The sequence below is a fragment of the Jaculus jaculus genome, chromosome 4 (assembly GCF_020740685.1).
Source record: "Jaculus jaculus isolate mJacJac1 chromosome 4, mJacJac1.mat.Y.cur, whole genome shotgun sequence".
Taxonomy (NCBI): Eukaryota; Metazoa; Chordata; class Mammalia; order Rodentia; family Dipodidae; genus Jaculus; species Jaculus jaculus.
Genome location: NC_059105.1, coordinates 156252737 through 156275966, shown reverse-complemented (window position 1 = coordinate 156275966; position 23230 = coordinate 156252737). Strand labels below are relative to the sequence as shown.

The window sequence follows — 23230 nt, the reverse complement described above, 5'->3', positions numbered from 1 at the left end:
TATAATGAAAGCCAGAAAATATACTTGGATCTATCTAAAGTGCTAAGAATAACTTAATTATAAATAGGACAGATTATACTTTTTTTTTTTTTTTTTTCCCGAGGTAGGGTCTCACTCTAGCCCAGGCTGACCTGGAATTCACTATGCAGTCTCTGGGTGGCCTCGAACTGACGTAAATCCTACCTCTGCCTCCCAAGCACTGGGATTAAAGATGTGTGCTACCACACCTGGCAAGACTGTTCTATTACTATTTTTGTTAAGTTACACGATTTTATAAATTGGGAATATGATCACTGGTATCTAAGAAGACATTTAGAATAATAAGCAAATACTATGGAATTTAAATTGAAGAAACACATGATAGGGTAACTCATAAAATTATAAAATCTCATCTAAGAATTAAGCTGAATTTTACCACATAGGTAACAAGAACAAATGAATCATAATAAATCCCATTCCCTGACTTAAATTTTTTTTTCCTTTTATTTATTTACTTGTTTTAGCTTTTTAAATTTATTTATTTGCAATCAGAGAAAGAAAGAGAGTATGGGCATGCCAGGGCCTCCAGCCACTGCAAACAAACTCCAGATGTGTGTGTCCCTGTGCATCTGGCTTACATGGGTCCTGGGGAATCAAACCTGGGTCCTTTGGATTCGCAGGCAAGTGCCTTAACCGCCAAGCCATCTTTCCAGCCCCCCCCCCTTTTTAAGAAAATCAATAGCAGTTTAACTTCCAAAGATAATGCATAAATCTACAACAGCATGTGGGTAACAAAAACTTAGGTACTTTTACAACTACGTGATGAGATCAAGTTCAAGCTGGAGATGCTCACCTCTAGGAGTAGACAAGGCACCATTAGCAAAACTTTTATTCTATTAACTAACTGATAAGAACAACTATTCCTGGGGAAAGTACATCAAAGAATGACATACTAAATCTGGCTATGGGTCTGGAGAGATGGCTCAGCAGTTAAGACACTTGCCTGCCAAGCCTAATGACTACAGTTTGATTCCCCAGTACCCACATAAAGCCAGATGCACAAACTGGCGTATGAGTCCAGAGATCATTTACAGTGGCTGGAGGCCCTGGTGCACCCATTCGTTCTGTCTGTCTCTCTCTCTCTGCTTGCAAATAATTACATAAATGAATATATAATCAATCTGGCTATGCCTTGGTCTTATGATCTCAAATTCCATTATCTCTAGACTTCATCTATAAAATAATGTAATACAAGCTAGGTGTGGTGGTGTACACCTTTAATTCCAGCACTTAGGAGGCAGAGGTAGGAGGATCACTGGGAGTTCAAGGCCAGCCGGGGACCACCCTCCCCCAAAAATAACCATTCTAAGCAAGAATGAGGACCTGAGTTCTATTACCAGCACCCGTGTAAAAGCTGGGGACTGAACTCAGGCCACTGAGCACTGCAGGCAAGAGCCTTTCACCATTGAGCATCTCACCAGCCTCCAGAATAGCCATTAAAATGTCTTCTCTCTGTCATGAGGATTATTGATGTGCATGAGATGTGTGCAGAGGCCTCCTCTATGGCTCTTCTGCCTTATTTCCTTGAGGCAGAGTCTCTCACTGCATCAAAAGTGGGCTATTTTCCAGTTACACTGGCTGATCACAGAGCCCCAGCAATCCTGTCTCTGCCCCTCTCAGCGCTGAGATTCCAGTGTGGTAATGCCCAGTTTTTACATGGGTGCTGGTATTAAAAGTATATGCCACCATACCCAGCAACATAGAACATATTCTTTTTCTGTTTTTGTTTTTTTGGCTGAGGCAGGGTCTTGTACTAGTCCAAGCTGACCTGGAACTCACTTTGTAGTTTCAGGGTGGCTACGAACTCATGCGTTCTTCCTACCACTGGCTCCCAGAGCACTGGGATTAAAGGCATGTGCCACCACACCAGGCTTTTTATAAAATTTTATTTTTACTTATTAGAGGGGGAGGGGGAAGAATGGACTCACCAGCGCCTCTAGCCACTGCAAACGAACTCCAGAGTTATACATCGCCATGGGCATCTGGCTTACATGGGTTCTGGGGAATTGAACCTGGGTTCTTAGGTTTTGTAGGCAAGCCCCTTAAACACAAAGCCACCTCTCCAGCCCTAGAATGTATTCTTATATTTGTTGAAAATTTCCCTGTCACCTAACACTAATTTTTATTTATTTACTAGAAAGAGAAAGAGGTAGACAGAGAAAGAGAGAGAGAGAATGGGCATGCCAGGGTCTCCAGCCACTGCAAACAAACTCAAGAAGCATGCATCACCTTGTGCATCTGGCTTACGAGGGTCCTGAGGAATCAAACCTGGGTTCTTTGGCTTTGCAGGCAAACACCTTAACTGCTAAGCCATTCCTCCAGACCTAATTTTAATAATTAAAACTATGACTACAGACAGAAAAAATATAAAAAGCCAGTTCAAATTATCCATCTTTGAATTAATGGATTAGGGGATATTTTTATTTCCCCTTTTAAATTTTCATTTGTCAAGATTTTTTTTTTTATTTGCCAACTTTTTTTTGGGTGGGGGATTATTATTATTATTATTATTATTATTATTATTATTATTATTATTATTTTGAGGTAGGGTCTCACTCTGGTCCAGGCTGACCTGGAATTCACTATGGAGTCTCAGGGTGGCCTTGAACCCACAGCGATCCTCCTACCTCTGCCTCCCAAGTGCTGGGATTAAAGGCATGAACCACCACGCCTGGCTATTTGCCAACTTTTTAACAACATAAACTTTATATTTAAAATCAGAAATGTCTGATGTTTTTAAAAAGAGATTTACTATTATTATTTATTTATTTGTGAGAGAAAGAAGCATATAGACAAAGAGAATGGGCGCTCCTGGGCCTCCAGCCACTGCAACCAAGTCCAGATGCATGTGCCACCTGTGCATCTGGCTTACATAGGTCCTGGAGAATTGAACCTGGGTCCTTTGGCTTTGCAGGCAAGCATCTTAATTGCTAAGCCATTTCTTCAGCCCAATGTTTGATTTTTAAAGGGAATTTACATTACTCCATAATAATGTTCTTTTTTTGTTGGGGGAGGGTTCAAGATAAAGTCTCCCTCCAGCCCAGGCTGACCTGGAATTCACTATGTAGTCTCAGGGTGGCCTTGAACTCAGTGATCCTCCTATCTCTGCCTGCCAAGTGTGTGTAACACCATGGCCAGCCCAAAGTAAAATATCTTTTTTTTTTTTTCCTCCCTGAGTTAGGGTCTCAGTCTATCCCAGGCTGACCTGGAATTCACTATGTATTCTCAGGCTAGCCTTGAACTCACAAAGATCCTCCTACCACACCCAGCTCTTAATTTTATTTTATTTTATTTTTTTTTTTTTTTGAGGCAGGGTCTCACTCCCGAGTAGGCTGACCTGGAACTCAATCTGTAGCTCCAGACTGGCCTTGAACTCATGGGGGCCCTTCTACCTTAGCCCCCAAAGAGCCGGGATTAAAGACATACATTACTATACCCAGCCCATGTTAACATTCTACTTCCAACAAGTGTTCTAGAACACAATAGGAATTGGGCAAATAAAGTGGTACATATAACATCATAGCATTGCTTTATTATTTATTTAGCTTTTTTTGGTTTTTCGAGGTAGGATCTCATTCGACCCATGCTGACCTGAAATTTACTCTGTGGTTCAAGGCTGACCTCAAACTCACAACAATCCTCCTACCTCTGCCTCCCAAGTGCTGGGATTAAAAGTGTGTGCTTCCACACCCAGCAATTTATGCTTGTTTTGAACCCAGGTCTCAATCTAGCCAGGCTGACTTGGAACTCAGTCTAGACCACAGTGGCCTCAAACTCACCTCCTGATTAAAGGTGTGTGCCGCAACGGCTGACTTACTATTTATTTACTGTGTGTGTATGTTGTGTGCACATGTGTGCAGAGGTCAAAGGAGAATGCTGGGTCTCCTCCTCTATGGCTTTTCCACTTTATTTCCTTGAGACAGAATTATTCATGAACCTGCAGCTGCCATTTTTTAGTCAGATTTGCTGACCCTAGTAATTCTTTTGTTTTCATCCCCCTCAGCACTGGGTTTACAGGCATGAATGGCCACACCTGATGTTTTATGTGGGTCCTGGGGATAGAATTTGGGTATTCATGCTTGCACAACACGAAATAATTTTCCCAGCCCCGTTAACATGGCAAGTTTATAATTAATACCTATACAGCTTCCCCAAATTTAGGACTAGTCTGCTATTAAGAACTGGAGAGAAATTTTTGTACTTACCTTCACCAACCATTGTCACACCTATTGACATGCCTAAGAATTTGCTTTTAGTCCAGACATGTGCATTTACACACATCTTCTTCTCTGCACATTCGGCATAAAATCCTGAGACTGGAGGATGATGGGAAACCTGCTCAGCAACAAATCTGACTGTGTAACAGTCCGATCCCACCTGGACTGGAGACTCCTCTGAGGGAGGGGCACAGTTTGTTACTATCTGGGAGGAAGAGCCACTCCCAACACTGGACACCACCTGGCTCTTGGGCACCCTCCAAGAACAGTGAAATGTCTCTCCAATGATAGGATTGTACGGCTTCTTAGCAATGGCTCCTTTGCGGCCTTCATGAAATGAGGTAAGGTAGTACTCAACAAAGCGGATCATTCTGTCCTCAGGTGTGGCGCCATAAGTGATGGCTATGAAGAGGTCTGGATGAGACATAAAATCTGCATACATTTCCAGCAAGGACCGCTTCTCTAGGATAAATGTAGGCAGTACCACCTAGAAACAACAACAACAATCAACTAACAAGGGACAATTTCATCCACATCAACATCTACGACCAATCACTCTATTTCTCTTTTAGGAAGGAAGGCATTCCTTTTTTCTTTTTATTTTTTTTTCTGGGGAGGCGGGTGTCGGTTTCCAAGTAGGGTCTCACTCTAGCTCAGGCTGACCTGTAATTCACTATGTAGTCTCAAGGTGGCCTCCAACTCAGTCATCCTCCTACCTCTGCCTCTTAGAGTGCTAGGATTAGAGTGTGCCACCATGTTTGGCTTCAGAGAGACATTCTTTTTGTTGTTGTTGTTGTTCATTTTTATTTATTTGAGAGAGGGAGAGAGAGAGAAAATGGGCACACCAGAGCTTCCAACCACTGCGAACAAACTCCAGACACGTGCGCCCCCTTGTGCATCTGGCTAACATGGGTCCTGGGAAATCGAGCCTTGAACTAGGGTCCTCAGGCTTCACAGGCAAGCGTTTAACCACTAAGCCATCTCTCCAGCCCCAGAGAGACATTCTTATTTCTCTGAAAGCATTTCATTTCAGACAGGTATTTGGAACAGAATTACATATAAAAGTATTTGGCCGGGTGTGGTGGTGAGACTGAATTCCAGGTCAGCCTGGGCTAGAGTGAGACCCTACCTTGAAAAGCCCCCCAACCAAAAAAGTATTTATTCACATTAAGGAAAAAAAAAAAGCACACCAAACACACACATACATTTAAGGGGGGGGGGGAACCAAAAACAAGCACCTTTAAAAGGAAAAGAGAACAAAAATTGTGACTCAGTTAACTTTAAGTACAAAAGGGCTTCTTAACACCTAAAGGCATATAAATTAAATACTTCACTTAAAGTAGAAATGAAAAGACACTGTGAAGAAAATGGGTAATACTTCTTAAGAGCTCTAAGAAGCCCATACCCAATCAGTTTAACAAAAAAAATTAAGAGACAAGTGTGGCGGCTTAATCCTAATCCAAGTACTGGTGAGGCAGAGGCAGGGGCAGGAGGAGGGACTATGAATTCCAACCAGTGATATAGTAAGACCCTATTTCCAAAAAAACAAAAATAAATAAATAATGCCAAGAAAGTAAACCAGGGCTGAAGAGATGGTTCAGCAGCTTAGGCCCCTGTTTGTAAAGCCTAAAGAACCAGGCTCAAGTCCCCAGTACACCTGAAGCCAGATGCAGAGTGGCACATGTATCTGCAATCTCTGCACTGGAGGGGACCCTGCAGAGTCCCTTCTACCTCCCTCACTGCTTGAAAATAAATAAATTAAAAAAAAAATTTTTTTTGAGGTAAGGTCTCACTCTAGTTAAAGCTCACCTGGAATTCACTACGTAGTCTCAGGGCGGTCTTGAACTCACGGCGATCCACCTACCTCTGCCTCCCGAGTGCTCGGATTAAAAGTAAAACAGGGGCGGGAGAGATGGCTTAGCGGTTAAGAGCTTGCCTGTGAAGCCTAAGGACCCCGGTTCGAGGCTCGGTTCCCCAGGTCCCATGTTAGCCAGATGCACAAGGGGGTGCAAGCGTCTGGAGTTCTTTTGCAGTGGCTAGAAGCCCTGGCGTGCCCATTCTCTCTCCCCCTCTATCTATCTTTCTCTCTGTGTCTGTCACTCTCAAATAAATAAATAAACAAAAAATATTTAAAAAAAAAGTTAAACAGCATATATTTTAAACTAGGGTTCTAGGCTGGGTGTGGTGGCACACACCTTTAATACCAGCACTTGGGAGGCAGAAGTAAGAGGATCGCTGTGAGTTCAAGGTCACCCTGAGACTACATAGTGAATTCCAGGTCAGCCTGGGCTAGAGCAAGACCCTACTTCAAAAAACCTAAATAAGTAAACGAACAAACTAGGGTTCTAGAATGTTCACCTAGTAGGCAGTGACTGTCATTTGAAATGATGGATGTGAAGATAACACCCAAGTCACAGGAGGTGGAAGGCTCAGATGGTGTACTGAGTGCATAAATCTTAACCCCATATTCCACTTAAATACCACTGAATCATTCCAGAAACCAAGCCAGAGAGACTGGGAAAGTAGAGATTAACAAGATTTGGGGGTTTGCTAAGTAGAAAGCTGAACTGGAAGTAGCTTATACCACAGATTTCTGGAAAAGGTTCAGGAAACCACAGTACCATGCACTGCTTAAAAAGCCCAAGTCTCTGCCCTGACTCCACACTGCTAGTAATGCCCGCTGGTTCCTCGAAATCTCATTTAATCTCTGGAGAGTAAAACAAAATGCATATTCTCTAGAATGGAATACACCAGAAACAATGAAGGAGGAGACAGCATGCTGATAACAAAGAGTAACAAATAATCATTTATACATTAATTAAATGTTCCATTCCCCAGGACCCATGTAAGCCAGATGCACATGGTGGCACAGACATTTGGAGTTTGTTTGCAGTGGTTGGAGGCCCTGATGCACCTATTCTGTCTCTCAAATAAATAAATAAATAATTTTTTAAAATCTGCCTTCTGGGAAATGCTAACCCTGGAGGAAAAACCAATACTGATGGCAGATTCCCAAAGAGCCACCCAGACTCTTGGGCATGAAAAGGAGAGGTCCTAATCATATGCTGAAACTTACAGTCGAGGTCTAGGGATATACTTCAGTGGGTAGCGTGCTTGCCTAGCACTCACGAGGCTCTGGGTTTCATCCCCAGAACAGCACAAACCAGGTGTGATGGAATATGCCTGAAATCCCAGCAGTGGGAGGTAAAGACAGGAGGATCAGAAGTTTAGTGTCATCTTCGCCTACCTTATGAGTTCCAGGTCAGCCTGGAGTACGTGAGAGTCTGTCCCAAGAACTAACAAAGATGCTGGAGACATGGCCCAGCTGGTACAGCACTTGCTACATAAGCCTAAGTACCTGAGTTTGGATCCCCAGAATCTACAGAAAGCTGGACACCGTGAGGAACATCTTTAATTCCAGTGTACCTACAGCTAGAAAAGCAGCAGAAACGGGAATTTCTTGGAAGCTCGAGAGCCAGCTTGCCTGGAAAGTCCAGCAGTGAACAATGAGAGACCCTGTCTCAACTGGGTGGGAGGCGGGGATCAACAACTGAAGTTAGTCTCTGACCTCCACACATGCTGCACTCACATGAATGCACACAGACACATGCACCCCACAAGAAGGGAAGCTGGAGGTCAGTTAACAAAGTGCCTGCCAACCAAGCATCAGGGCCTGCGTTTGGATCCCCAGCACCAGCACAAATGGCAGGTGGAGTAGTGCCTGACTACAATCTCAGAGCTTGGGTGGAGCAAGAGGCTCTGTGGGGCTGATCAGGTAGTCCAGCTGTATCAGCAAGCTCCAGGTTCAGAGAGAGAAACCCTGTCTCAAAAAATAACCAGGCAGGGCGTGATGGCGCATGCCTTTAATCCCAGTACTCGGGAGGCAGAGGCAGGTGGATTGCCTTGAGTTCAAGGCCACCCTGAGACTACGTGGTGAATTCCAAGTCAGCCTGGGATAGAGCGAGACTCGACCTCAGGAAAAACAAAAACAACTGAGGAAGATACTTGATGCTGACTTCTGGCCGCCTCATATATGTGCACTCATATGCACATGCCCACCCTCTCCCCGTACAAATAATAAAACAAACATGTAATTCACTTTTAAGTTTCTTTAAACTAAAACATGAACAACAAACCAAGACACAGTACATCTCAGAAAATCTCCAGTGAATAACAAAGAGAGCTGGGGAGATGGTTCAGCAGATAAGAGCCCTTGCCGAGCAAGCATCAGGGCCAGGGAGGGTTCACCTGCCCTGGGTTTGATTTCCCAGCACCCACATAAACAGCAGCACGTGGCCACACACACCTGTGGGAGTGAGACTGGAGAACCGCTGAGGCTCGCGGGTCTAGCAGGTGCAGGTTAAGAGAGAGATTCCATCGCAAGTAAACACGTGGATGAGGGACAAAAGAAGACACCCGACAACATTCTCCTTTGGCCTCTGCACAGGTAAACACACAGCATCACACATGCGACACTCATGTACGCGCAAAAAGACCAAAACAAAAAAGCCCTTGGCGGCCGAAGAGATAGCTTAGTGGTTACGGTGCTTGACTGTGAAGACTAAGGATCCATGTGTGACTCTCCAGGTCCAATGAAAGCCACATGCACAACATGACACAAGCACACAAGGTCACACATGCACACAAGGTGGCGCGTGTGTGTGGAATTTGGTTGCAATGGCTGGAGGCCCTGGCACGCCAATTCTCTCACTTGCTCGCTTTTTCTATCTCATACAAAGAATTGCAAGCGGGCATGGGGGCACATGCCTTTAATCCCAGCACTGGGAGGCAGAGGTAGGAGGATTGCGTTGAGTTCGAGGCCACCCTGAGACTACAGAGTGAGACCCTACCTCAAAAAAGAAAAAAAGAAAGACAGACAGGCAGACCTTGGAAGAAAAAAAAAAAGTTTTTAAAAGAATAAAATCTTGAGCCGGGTGTGGTGGTGCACGCCTTTAATCCCAGCACTTGGGAGGAAGAGGTAGGAGGTTCGCCGTGAGTTCGAGGCCACCCTGAGACTCCATAGTGAATTCCAGGTCAGCCTGGGCTAGAGTGAGACCCGTCCTCAAAACACCAAAAGCAAAAAAACCAAAAAGAAAAAAAATCTTTACAGAATTTAGAAAACGTTATATATATGAACTAAAGATATATATTCTCTCTGTCTCTGAGAGTCTCATGTAGCCAAGGATGTGATCTTGAACTATTTTAGCCATAGATGGCCCTAAATTCTTGTATGTGTGGTCAATACACATGGATGTGCTGCTGTGGTATCCCGTGCACTTGCCTGTGGGGGCTGGAGGATAACACAGGCAGTTCTCCATCACACACCTGCCTGTTCTTATAACAGAGCTTCTTGCTGATTCCAGAGCTGGCTCTCCACCGTTAACACTCACCACTGAATTGAGTTACAGTCGTGTGTGGCCATACCAAGATGTTTGCATGAGTTCTGGAGACTGAAACTCAGGCAGTCTTAAACCCCCTCAGGCCCTTGCTCTTACACAAAAGGTGCACTTAGCCTCTGAGGCATCTATCTAGCCCAGCCCTTGGAGTACTGGTATTCCTGATTCTGCCTCCTGAGTACCGGCATTATATGCCCAGTGTTACGCAGTGCTGGGAATGAACCCAGGGCTTGGGTTCTACCAATGGAGCTATACATCCCCAGTACAAAGATACTTTTACTCAAGCTAGGCATGGTGGCGCATGCCTTGAATTCCAGCACTTGGAAGGTTGAGCTAAGAGGACTGCTGTGAGTTCTAGGTAAGCTTGCGTCTATACAGTGAATTCCAGGTCTACAGTGAGACCCTACCTTGAAACACACACACACAATTAAAACTCAATGGGCTGAAGAGATGGCTTAGCAGTTAAATCACTTGCCTGCGAAGCCTAAGGACACAGGATTAATTCCCCGGTACCCACAAAAACCAGATGCACAAGGTGGTGCACGTGTCTCAAGATCATTTGCAGTGGCAAGAGGGCCCTAATGCACCTATTCTCTATCTGCCTGCACCTCTCTCTCTCTCAAATAAACAAATTAAAAAAAAAAAATTTAAGCTGGGCATGATGTTTCATGCTTTTAATCCCAGCACATGGGAGGCCAAAGTAGGAGGACTGCTGTGAGGTCAAGGCCACTTCGAAACTACATAGTGAATTCCAGGTCAGCCTGTGCTAGTGGGCCAGAGTGAGAACCTATCTCAACAACAACCAAAAAACAAACAAAAAAAGGCTAGAGTGATGGCTTAGTGGTTAAGGTGCTTGCCTGCGAAGCCTAAGGATGCGTGTTTGAATCTCCAGGTCCCACGTATAGCCAGAGGCGAAAGTGACACGAGCATGCAGTGTCACACATGTGCACAGAGGGGCGCACGTATGGCTGAAAGGCCCTGGCGCACCCATTCTCACTCGCTCTTTCTCCCTCTCGGTCTCTGTCTCAAAATAAAGAAAGAAACGCCCTGGCAACATTGTTGACTTCGGGCATGTTCCCAAGCCAACAGTGTCTGTGGGAGGTCTGCGCTGGCACTTACTCTTGTTAAGTCCATGCCCAGTTTGAGCTGTGACAGCAGGTGCAGGATCACACTGCGCTGCTCTTCCACAGCTCCCAGGTCGTCCTCCTTGCTGTCACCCGTGTCCTCCACCTCCTCGTCTGCATTGATTTCTTCAGGTTCCTTGACAAGAGTGAAACACAAGTCTACTATTAGACATAATTAGTCATATCCATTCAGAATGGAAGGTACAAACTTTTTTTTAAATTTTTTTTTTTAATTTATTTGAGAGAGAAAGAGGCAACGAGAGAGAGGAGAGTAGGCGCGCCAGGGCCTCCAGCCGCTGCAAACGAACTCCAGACGCGTGCGCCCCCTTGTGCATCTGGCTAACATGGGACCTGGGGAACCGAGCCTTGAACCGGGGTTCTTAGGCTTCACAGGCAAGCGCTTAACCGCTAAGCCATCTCTCCAGCCTGGAAGGTACAAACTTTTAACGCATTTATACTAGGCTTAAACAAATCAGAGGATGAAAAAAACCCTTTATGAAAATACAACTTTGCTGGGTGTGGTGGTACATGCTGTTAATCCCAGCACTCGGGAGGCACAGAGAGCTGGATCACTGTGAGTTCAAGGCCAGCCTGTGAAGTCCAGGTCCGCTTGGACTAGAGTAAGACCTTACCTTGAAAAACCAAAATAAATAAATAAATAAAGGAAATACAGGGCTGGAAAGATGGCTTAGCGATAAAGGCGCTTGCCTGTGAAGCCTAAGGACCGAGGTTTGATTCCCCAGTATCCACGTAAGCCAGATTCATAAGGTGGCACATGCTTCTGGAGTCCATTTGCAGTGGCTAGAGGCCTTGGTACACCCATTTCCTCTCTCTATCTGCCTCTTTCTCTGTCAAATAATATTGTGGTTTTGCTTACATATCACATAAAACAAATTTTGTTTGAGACAAGGTCTTACTGTGTAATCCTGGCTGTCCTGGAATGCACTATGTAGCTCAGGCTGGCATCATACTCATTCTCCTGTCTGAGTTTTGCAAGGGTTGGGACTGCAGCAGTGAGCCACCATGCCTAAAATATACTTAGTTTTTATGTACACGTGTGTGGTAAAATCTAGAGCTGGAGAGATGGCTTAGCAGCTAAGGCACTTGCCGGCAAAAACTAAGAACACATGTTCGAATCTTCAGGTCCCGTGTAGCCAGAATCAAAAAAAAGTTGACACAAGGTGCAAAACTGCACATGTGCACAAGAGGCACACACGTCTGGAGTTCATACACCATGGCTGAAAGGTCCTGATGTGCCCATTCTCTCTTTCCCTCTCTCAAAATTAAAATAACATATAAAAAGAAAGAGAGAAGACAGATAATACATGTGACATGTGATACCACATGTCATTCCTCAGAAACACCATCTATCTTTTTTTTTTTTTTTTGAGGTAGGGTCTTGCTCCAGCCTAGGCTGACCTGGAATTCACTACGTCGTCTCAGGGTGGCCTCAAACTTAGAGTGAGTTATACTCCTCCCTCTGCCTCCTAAGTGCTACAATTAAAGCATGTGCCACCATACCCGGAAAAATGTTAAAAAACAAAACAAAAGAAAAGAAACAAGGTAGACGGTAAGAGACAACTGGAAAGTTGTCCTCTGACCTGCATATGCACAACATGGTATGTACATTACCACACTAACATACAGGAACACACACCCCTAATAAATACAGTAGGGGGTGGAGATGACAGTCTTCCTCTTTCATATGGTATTGAGAAAAAAGCAGATAGAGAGAGGAAGAGAATGGGCACGCCAGATCCTCCAACTACTACATACAAGCACCAGACACATGTGCCATCTTGTGCATCCGCTTACTGGGAAATTGAAACTGGATGCTTAGGCTTTTCAGGCACAGAGATGGTTTAGCAGTTAAGATGCTTGCCTGCACAGCCAAAAGACCCAGGTTCCATTCCCCAGGACCCATATAAGCCAGATGCACAAAGTGGCGCATGCATCTGGAGTCGGTTTGCAGTGGCTGAAGGCCCTGGCATACCCATTCTCTATCTGCCTCTTTCTTTCTCCCTTTCTCTTTCTTTTTCAAATAAATAAAATTTTTAAAGAATTAACACAAAAAATAGGGGGCTGAAGAGATGGCTTAGCGGTTTAGGCGTTGTCTGCAAAGCCAAGGGCTCCCAGCTCGACTCTCCAGGACTCACGAAGGCCAGATGTACAAGGGGGCACACGCACCTGGAGTTCACTTGCAGTGGCTAGAGGCCATGGTGTGCCCATTTTTTCTCTCTCTCTATCTGCCTCTTACTCTCTCTGTCGTTTTCAAATAAATAACTAAGAATCAAAATAATTTTTTTAGAGAAGAGCTGGTTGTAGAGGCATGGCACATGCCTTTAATCTCAGCACTTGGGAGGCAGAAGTAGGAGGATTGCCGTGAGTTTGAGGCCAACTTCAGAGTGAATTCCAGGTCAGCCTGAGCTAGAGCGAGACCCTACCTCAAAAGCCAAAAACAAACAAACAAACAAACAAAACAAAAACATAAATAATAAAATAAAACGAGAAGAGCCCAAAAGTTGGGGTTCATAAACCCTCTCTGAACTCCAAAAACATTGTATCAGTGCAGATTCTCCCAACTGAAATAGTCTCTCCTGAAGAGGGGACCGAGACCTTCAGGTCTTTAACTTTAACCTTTAACTCTCTGCCCAGCCCGAGACCAAATTCTTTGGGCTGCCTTGTTACTCCGGGAGCAGGCAACCCACACTGTTTGCTGTGGAGGAGCCCGGGAAGCGTCACTCCTCATACTGTCCAACCACCTGAGGTCATTCCCACAACCCAGCTGCTCTGCTAGATTCACTTTATCCCCAAGACAACCTTCCTAAGTGCTGTCACTGCTTTACAGAGGAGGAAATAGAAGTTAACAGTGGTTCATTAATTGGTCCACTACTGAATGGCAAATTCTGAGTTGATAATCACCAGGCAAGAAACACATGCGACTACAGAATCCCGTCTTCCTTATTTCTCCCTCTTGAGATCTCCTTGTTCCTACTCTTCACATCCTCTCTCCTTTCAAAGTCCAAGTCTACATTCTTTGACTCTAAGGCATTCCTCATCTATTCCACTCCATGGTTCCTGTCTTTGTTTCTTTTCTTTTTTCTTTTTTGAGGTAGGGTCTCACTCGAGCCCAGGCTAACCCGCAATTCACTATGTAGTCTCAGAGTGGCCTCAAACTTACAGTAAGTGATACTCCTCTGCTTCCTGAAGGCTAGGATTGAAGGCTTGTGCCATGCCCAGCTGCATAACTATTATTTTTTAATTCTACTTCCCTAGCCTTTTAGCTTCCTGCCTCTAATGACTGCCTCATTAAGTCAAAGCCACTGCCAGGGAGGCTGGTGTTGTATCTTTTAAGAACCATAAACTGTATCTTTTTTAATTTAAAGATTTCATTTATTCATTGATTTGGGAGACAGAGAAGGAGGGAGAGAGAGAGAAAAAAAAAAAAAGAGAAAAAGAAGGGGCACATCAGAACCTCCAGCCACTGCAAACGAACTCCAGATGCATGCTGTACCTTGCACATCTGACTTACATGGGTACTGGGGAATTGAACCTGGGTCCTTAGGCTTTGCAAGCAGGCAAGTGCCTTAGCTGCTAAGCCATCCATCCCTCCAGCCCTATAATCAGTGTTTTTAAAGGCTGGAGAGTTGGCTCATTAGTTAAAGGCACTTGCTTGCAAATAAATAATAAAAGGCCGGGTGTGGTGGCACACACTTTTAGTCCCAGCACTCAGAGGTAAGAGAAGCGCCACGAGTTCAAGGCCACCCTAAGACTACATAGCAAATTCCAGTAAGCCAGGGCTACTTATGTGAGACCTTACCTCAGAAAACCAAAATAAATAATAAAAAAGTAACTACAAATAAAATTATTTATGTAACTATGGTGGCCATAAAAATAGCAGACATCAACACTAAGGGAAAAAAATATATATCTTTTAACAATAGTAAATCTATAAATAGAATAAAATGCTCTTTAGCTTCTGAAAATATAGAATAAATATTTCAGGAAAATATTAAACCCCGAAAAGAGGTGCTATTGTGAATAATAACAGGAACAATGTTTGGTAAAGTGTTTATTATCTAAAGGTTTACTATAACAGAAAAACTTTTTTTTTTTTTTTTTTTGAGGTAGGGTCTCCTCTAGTCCAGGCTGACCTGAAATTCACAGTGATCTTGGGACTGAAGACTTGCACCACCATGCCCAGCTTATAATAGACACTTTTAAGTATGTAAACAGAATACTGTGGTAAACAAGTTAAATGAAGTTAAATAATAAAGACAATGGGGTAGGAAGCTGGCCTCGACAGCCTTTGCCTGTAATCCCAGCATTTGTGAGGCTGAAGAGGAGGATCTAGCTTGTGCTAGTGAGAGCCTGTCTCTAAAACAAATATCTTTATCATTAAGCAAAGGTATACCAAAACTATAAAGAACATGTTATTTAACCTGGAAAATATATTCAAATTTATTATTAATACCTTTTCAATTAATTTAATTCAATTAATTTAATTAACACCTTTTCAAAAACAAATTGAGTTTAAAGGAGAATCTACAATGTCACTCCAGTTCTCTGATGACCTAAATGCAGAACAATGGAAATAAACCTGACCCTTTCAAGAATCCATAATTTCATCCATCAAGACCATAATTTGTATCATCTTACCCTTGCTAATGGTCCAGATTCTGCGGCAGACTGCTCTTCTGGGACTGCCAGAGGTTTGCTCTGCTCAGCTGCAAAGGGCTGCTCAGATCCATTTTTATAGTGGTTTGATAAAGGGATCTTTGGTTCTAACCACTCGATTGTTGTTCCTGATGAAGTAAGAGAAAACTTTCGCTGAAACTTGCTCATAATCTGGAAAGTTCAGCAGATGTAGATTTTACTACACAATTCTGTTCTGGGATTGAAAGAATAAAAGCAAGTCAACCTGCACCCAAAAGACGGCTGCTTGTGTCTCATTAGCATGAGCACCATGATTGGTCACTGACAACAGAACAGTTTGCAATTTGAAATCAGATACTATTCTAAAGACACTAACGCTGCATGCGACTGGTCTCTCTTAGACAAGTCTGAGAGTCATGAAGTACACTCCTAACCAGCTGACTTGCATCCTCTTCATATGAATTGTGTCCCTCTAATAAGCAAAACATACAGAATTAGGTTTGGAGGGCTCATGACTACCAGAGTTGGTTCAAAACAGTATGACTGGTTTCAATTTGGGATTGCCATTTTCCAGTCAATCAAAATAACCTCCCTGTATCTAATTTAAACTGCTCATATATGCCTTTTATTTAAATTACACAGAGCCCCATATAACATTTAAACTAAAAACTTTTCTACTGAGAAAGTGATAGCTGACCTGGTGAAAGATAGTGGTCACATTCAGAGACCTTGTCATCTTCTCAGTTAATGACTCAATGCTCTCTTGTTACTCTCAACTAGTTTAACAAAGTGAATTCTATGCCTAATCAATAATGGAAAATGTTCCATGTGATTTCAGAGGCTTATCTAGGTTTCACAGACACTAGCTAGGTTATTGAGTGCTTTAATAAGGAATGCTTAGCCAAGTATAGCAAACATTAGTAAAAGTCAGAAATGTACCAAGCCAGGCTAGAAGGATGGCTTAGTGGTTAAGGCTTTTGCCTGCAAAACTAAAGAAGCCAGGTTCGATTCCTCAGGATCCACATTAGCCAGATGCCCAAGGGGTGCACACGTCTGGAGTTCATTTGCAGTGGGCTGGAAGCCCTGGCACACCCATTCTCTCTCTCTCTCTCTCTCTCTCTTTCTGCCTGCAAATTTCCCTCTCTCAAATCAATAAAGAGTAATAAAAAAATATTTTTTAAAAAAATGTACCAAGTCAAATCCCAGGCTTCAGTACAGAAATAAATTACAAACTATGCACCAGGCCAGCAAAACATCTTGCCTTATTCAATCTCACTTGGCATTGGAAGGATTAAAGATTGAAGGAACCTAGTATGGTGGCGCATACTTTTCCCAGCACTCAGGAGGCAGAGATAGAAGGATCTCCATGAGTTTGAGGACACCCTGAGACTTACCTAGTGAATTCAGGTGGGCTAGAGTGAGCCCCTACCTCAAAAAAACAAAAATAAATAAAGATTGAAGAAATATTTTGGGAAAGTTCATGGAGCTTGTTTTAATATATATATTTTTTTAATTTTAAAGTATTTTATTTTATTTATTTGAGAGAGGGAAAGAGGTGGAGAGAGAGAAAGATAGAAAGAATGGGTGCGCCAGGCTTCCAGTCACTACAAACCAACTTCAGATGCATGTGCCACCTTGTATATCTGGCTCATGTGCGTCCTGGGGAATCAAACTGAGATCCTTTGGTTTTGCAATCAAGCACCTTAATTGCTAAGCCATCTCTCCAGCCCTTAATATATTAGTTTTTAATTTTTTTATTTATTAGAGAGAGAGAGAGGAAAAGAGGCAGGTAGAGAGAGAGGGAGAGAATAGGTGTGCCAGGGCATCCAGCCACTACAAATGAACTCCAGAAATTTGGGCCACCTTGTGCATCTGACTTACATGGGTCCTGAGGAATCAAACCTGGGTCCTTTGGCTTAGTAGGCAAGTGCCTTAATCACTAAGCCATCTCTCCAGACCCTGTTTTAATAGTTGAAAGATATATTAAAATGTTTCTTTTTTAATATCAATATCCAGATCTCATTACTTCTAAAATTAAATGGATATGAATGTTAATTAAAAGGCCAATTTTTGTAGCTCACCTGAAGCAAGTTTTTTAAAAAATATTTTTATTTATTTATTTGCAAGCAGAGAGACAAAGAGAATGGGCACACTAGGGCCTCCAGACACTGCAAACTCACGATACATGTGCCACTATGCATTGGGCTTTATGTGGATACTACAGAATTGAATTCAGGTCGTTAGGCTTTGAAGTCAAACACTTAGCCACTGAACTATCTCTGCAGGCCATGAGCTAAATTAAAAAAAAAGCCAGGCATGGTGGCGCACACCTTCAATCTTAGCACTTGGGAGGCAGAGGTAGGAGGATTGCTGTGAGATCAAGGACACCCAGAGACTACATAGTGAATTCCAGGTCAGCCTGGACTAGAGCAAAACCCTACCTCGAAAAACCAAAATAAATACATAAAATAAAGACCAATTTTTAAAGCTGGGCATGGTGGCACATGCTTTAAATCCCAGCACTCTGGAGGCAGAGGTAGGAGGACCGCCATGAGTTCAAGGCCAGCCTGGGACTACATAGTAAGTTCCAGGCCAGCCTGAGCTAGAGTGAGAGACCCTGCCTCAAAACAAAAGAAAACCAGTTCATTTTTTAGCTGGGAGTGGTGACTCACACCTATAGTCCCAGCACTAAAAAGCTGAGGTAGAAGGACCCCTGTGAGTTCCAGGTCAGCCTAGGCTAGAGTTATACACTCTCAATAAGAGTACAAACTGGGGCTGGAGAGATGGCGTAGCAGTTAAGCACTTGCCTGTGAAGCCTAAGGACCCCAGTTCGAGGCTCGATTCCCCAGGACCCACATTAGCCAGATGCACAGGGGTGCACGCATCTGGAGTTCATTTGCAGTGGCTGGAGGTCCTGGCGCACCCATTCTCTCTCTATATATATCTGCCTTTTTCTCTCTGTCTGTCGCTCTCAAATAAATAAGTAAAAATAAACAAAAAGTAAATAAATAAAATACAAACTGGATGTGGTGCTCCACACCTTTAATCCCAGCACTCAAGAGGCAGAGGCAGAAGGATCACTGCGAGTTCGAGGCCACCCTGAGATTATATAGTGAATTCCAGGCCAGCATGGGCTAGAGTGAGACTCTACCTAAAAAATAAATAAATAAATAAATAAACAAATAAATAAATAAATAAATAAATAAATAAATAAATAAAAGCAGGGCTAGTGAGATGGCTCAGTGGTTAAGGAGCTTGCCCATAAAGACTAGTGACTCAAGTTTGATTCCCCCAGTGCACAAAGTAGCACATGTGTCTGCAGTCTGTTTGCAGTGGCTGAAGGCCCTGGTGTGACCATTCTCCCTCTCTGCTGAACATGGTGGCATAGGCCTTTGATCCCTGCACTTGGAAGGCTGAGGCAGGAGGATGACTTTGAACTCAAGACCATTAAATTCCAGGTCAGCCTGGGCTAGAGTGAGACCCTACCTCAAAAAAAAAAAAATAAATAAATAATAAGGACCAAATTTAACAGATTACTCAGCTAACTGGAAATTATAATAAAACAGTGTCTATCATATCATTTGGTCTCAGGTCCTTCTGCATCAATTACCTGACTCTTTTTGTTTTGAGGTAGACTCTGGTCTCTAACCCAGGCTGACCTGGTACTACTCACTCTATGGTCCCAGTCTAACCTCAAACTCACTCACTAATGGGGATACTCCTACCTTTGCCTCCACAGTGCTGGGATTAAAAACATGCACCACTGAACCCTGCAATTAACAGTCTTTAACATGCTTTGTCTTTGTCATTTTTTATTTATTTATTAGAGACAGAGAGAGGAATAGAGAAAGAATGGGCATTCCAGGGCCTCTAGCAACTGCAAATGAACTCCAGACACATGTGCCACCTTGTGCATCTGGCTTACGTGGGACCTGGAAAATTGAACCATGGGTCCTTAGGTTTTGCAGGCAGGTGCCTTATCTGCTGAGCCATCTTTTCAGCCCTATTTTTTTGTTTCTGTTTTTGTTTTCAAGGTAGGGTTTCATTCTAGCCCAGGCTTATCTGGAATTCACTATGTAGTCTCAGAGTGGCCTTGAACTCATGGCAATCCTCCTACCTCTGTCTCCTGAATGCCGGGATTTAAAGGCATGTACCACCACACCTGGCTCCAGCCCTATTTTTATTTTTGCAGGGTTGGGGATTAAACCCAGGTCCTTGTACATGCTAGGAAAGTACTCTACCACTGAGCCACATTACCAGCAACGACTATGTCTTCAGATAACAAAATTAAGACCTTCTTACCTAGGCATTATAATATGCATGTAAATTTTAGCACTTGGGAACGAAAAGTAGGAGGAACCGAGGCCAACCTGAGCTACAAAGTGAGTTCAAGGTCATTTTAGAGCACTAAATTAATACATAAAACAAAAGACTATATAGGACTCAGTAGGTAACTCGGGTTTCATTTTTCTTGTCACTGCAAAAATTTAATGTAAGAGCCAGGCGTGGTGGCGCACGCTTTTAATCCCAACACTTGGGAGGCAGAGGCAGGAGGATCGCTGTGAGTTCAACGCCACCCAGAGACTACATACAAAATTCCAGGTCAGCCTGAACTAGAGTGAGACCCTACCTCAGGAAAAAAAAGGAGCTTGCCTACAAAGCCTAGCACCCCCCCATACCCACGGACAGCTAGGTGACAAAGTGGCAGTGAGGCTGGAGGGCCTGGGGCACCCATTTCCTCTGTCTGTCTCTCTTCTACTTCTCTGCTTGTTAATAACTAAAAGAAATATTTAAAAAATAAGTTTCTACAGATCCAATCTGGGAAAAATGACCAGTGTGACAAAAAGGACCAATTCCGGTGAGTTAATTCTTCAGAATGCCCATAAAACCTAGGCTCCAAAAAAAAAAAAAAACTGATGAACTTTTTGTTTAAACACCTATGAAGTTTGTGTTTCATTTTTGTAATTAATGCAAACTTAATTATAATACCTTCTTAAAATTGATTGTTTATTTTTATTTTTTGAGAGCAACAGAGAGAGAGAGAAAGAGGCAGAGAGAGAGAGGATGGGCGCCAGGGCCTCCAGCCACTGCAAACGAACTCCAGACGCATGCGCCCCCTTGTGCATCTGGCTAACGTGGGTCCTGGGGAATCGAGCCTCGAACCGGGGTCCTTAGGCTTCACAGGCAAATGCTTAACTGCTAAGCCATCTCTCCAGCCCCCTTCTTAAAATTGAAAAAAACATATATAGACTATTAAATTAAAGCATACAAACTAAGTTTTGTTTTTTTTTTTTTTAACAAATCTTCTCCCTCTCTACCACATAGGATCTCCCTCTAATCCAGGTAGACCGGAAATTCACTATGTAGTCTCAGGCTGGACTTGCATTCAAAGGGATTCTCTTACTTCTGCCTCTTTTTTTTTTTGGTTTCTCAAGGTAGGGTCTCACTCTAGCCCAGACTGACCTGGAATTCACTATGGATTCTCAGGGTGGCCTTGAACTCACAGTGATCCACCTACCTCTGCCTCCCATGTGCTGGGATTAAAGGCATGTGCCACCACGCCCGGCTTACTTCTGCCTCTTAAGTGTTAGGATTAAAGGTGTGCGCCATGACACCAGGCTTTTTAAAAAAATTCTTTTATTAAAATATATTTTATTTATTTGACAGAGAAAAAGAGAGAACGAGCGAATGGGCACACCATGGTCTCCAGCCATTGCAAACGAACTCCAGACACATGTGCCCGTTGTGCATCTGGCTAACATTGGTCCTGGGAAATAGAGCCAGGGTCCTTTGGCTTTGCAGGCAAATACCTTAAACAGTAAGCCATCCCATCAGCCCAACACACACCAGGCTTTTTACTTTTTGTTTTTTCGGTTTTCTGAGATAGGGTCTCACTCTAGCTCAGGCTAACCTGGAATTTACTATGTATTCTCAGGATGGCCTCGAACTCTAGGTGATCCTCCTACCTCTGCCTCCAGAGTGCTGGGAATAAAGGCGTGCACCACCACAGCCGGCACAATTTTTTTTTAATTTTTTATTTTTTATTTAAGTGATAGACAGAGAGAGAAAGAGACAGAGAGACAGAATGGGTGTGCCAGGGCTTCCAGCCACTGCAAATGAACTCCAGAAGCTTGCGCCCCCTTGTGCATCTGGCTAACATCGGTCCTGGGGAATCAAGCCTCAAACCGGGGTCCTTAGGCTTCACAGGCAAGCACTTAACCACTAAGCCATTTCCCCAGCCCTTTTTAACAAATTTTTAAAGATAATTTTTTAAATGACATATTTAATTTTTATAATATATTTTTATTTATTTAATTTCAACTGGGCATGGTAGCTCATGTCTGTAATCCCAGCACTCAAGAGAATCTGGCTTTACATGGGTATTGGAGAATTGAACCTAAGTCCTTTGGTTTCACCAGCAAGCACCTTAACAGCTAAGCCATCACTCCAGCCTCCAGATACATTTTTAAAATTTTTATTTCTATGTATTTGAGAGAGAGAGAGAAAGCCAGGTGTGGTGGCAAATGCCTGTGATCTCAGCACTCAGGAGGCAGAGTCAGGAGGATCACCCTGACTTCGAGGCTATCCTGAGACTACACAGTGAATTCCAGGTTAGCCTGGGCTAGAGCGAGACCCTACCTCGAAAAACCAAAACAAAGAAAGAAAGAAAGAAAGAAAGAGAATTCTAATGGCATCAAGAATAAAGGTTTAGGGCTAGAGAAATGGCTAAGCAGTTAAGGCGCTTGCCTGCAAAGCCAGAGGACCTCAGTTCGATTCTCGAGGACCCAGATAAGCCAGATGCACAAGGCAGCGCATGTGTCTGGAGTTTGTTTGCAGTGGCTGGAGGCCCTGGCGTGCCTATTCTCTCTCTCTCTCCCTCTGTCTCTCCCTGTTACTCTCCCTCCCAAATAAATAAATAAATACATAAATAAATAAATAAATAAATGAAATATATTTTTAAAAAAGAATAAAGGTCAAACAAGCCAATCAAAAATGGGCTATGGAGCTAAACAGAGTTCTCAAAGGAAGAAATACGAATGGCATATAAGCATCTAAAAAAAATATTCCACATCACTAGTCATCAGGGAAATGCAGATTAAAACTACATTGAGATTCCATCTCACTCCTGTCAGATTGGCAACCATCATGAAAACAAATGATCATAAATGTTGGCGGGGATGTGGAAAAAGAGGAACCCTTCTACACTGCTGGTGGGAATGCAATCTGGTCCAGCCATTGTGGAAATCAGTGTGGAGGTTCCTAAAACTGCTAAACATTGATCTACCATATGACCCAGCTATAGCACTCCTAGGCATATATCCGAAGGAATCATCTCATTTCCTTAGAAGTACGTGCTCAACCATGTTTACTGCTGCTCAATTTATAATAGCTGGGAAATAGAACCAGTCTAGATGTCCCTCAACTGATGAGTGGATAATGAAGATGTGGCATATTTATACAATGGAGTTCTACTCAGTGGTAAAAAAAAATGAAGTGATGAAAACTGCAGAAAAATGGGTAGATCTGGAAAGGATCATACTAAGTGAGGTAACCCAGGCCCAGAAAGCCAAGCGCCACATGTTCTCCCTCATATATGGATCCTAGCTACAGATGATTGGGCTTCTGCGTGAGAAGGAAAAAACTCAGTAGCAGAGGCCAGTAAATTAAAAAGGAGATATAAAGGGAAGAGAAAGGAAGGAAGGAAGGTACTTAATAGGCTGGTATTATATATATGTAAGTAGAATGATTGAGATGGGGAGGTAATATGATGGAGAATGGAATTTCAAAGGGGAAAGTG

General features: G+C 43.2%; 1 protein-coding gene across 1 annotated transcript in view; it reads right to left on the bottom strand.

Annotated features, from left to right (window-relative positions):
* Nucleotides 1–23230, bottom strand: part of Osbpl11 (oxysterol binding protein like 11) — a 105291-nt gene that overhangs the window by 20635 nt on the left and 61426 nt on the right. The window contains exons 7-9 of the mRNA XM_045148015.1: nt 15436–15581; nt 10772–10912; nt 4245–4743 (exon numbers count right to left, since the gene is read on the bottom strand). Coding sequence (XP_045003950.1) covers nt 4245–4743; nt 10772–10912; nt 15436–15581 — 786 coding nt within the window. The remainder of the gene's footprint in view (nt 1–4244; nt 4744–10771; nt 10913–15435; nt 15582–23230) is intronic.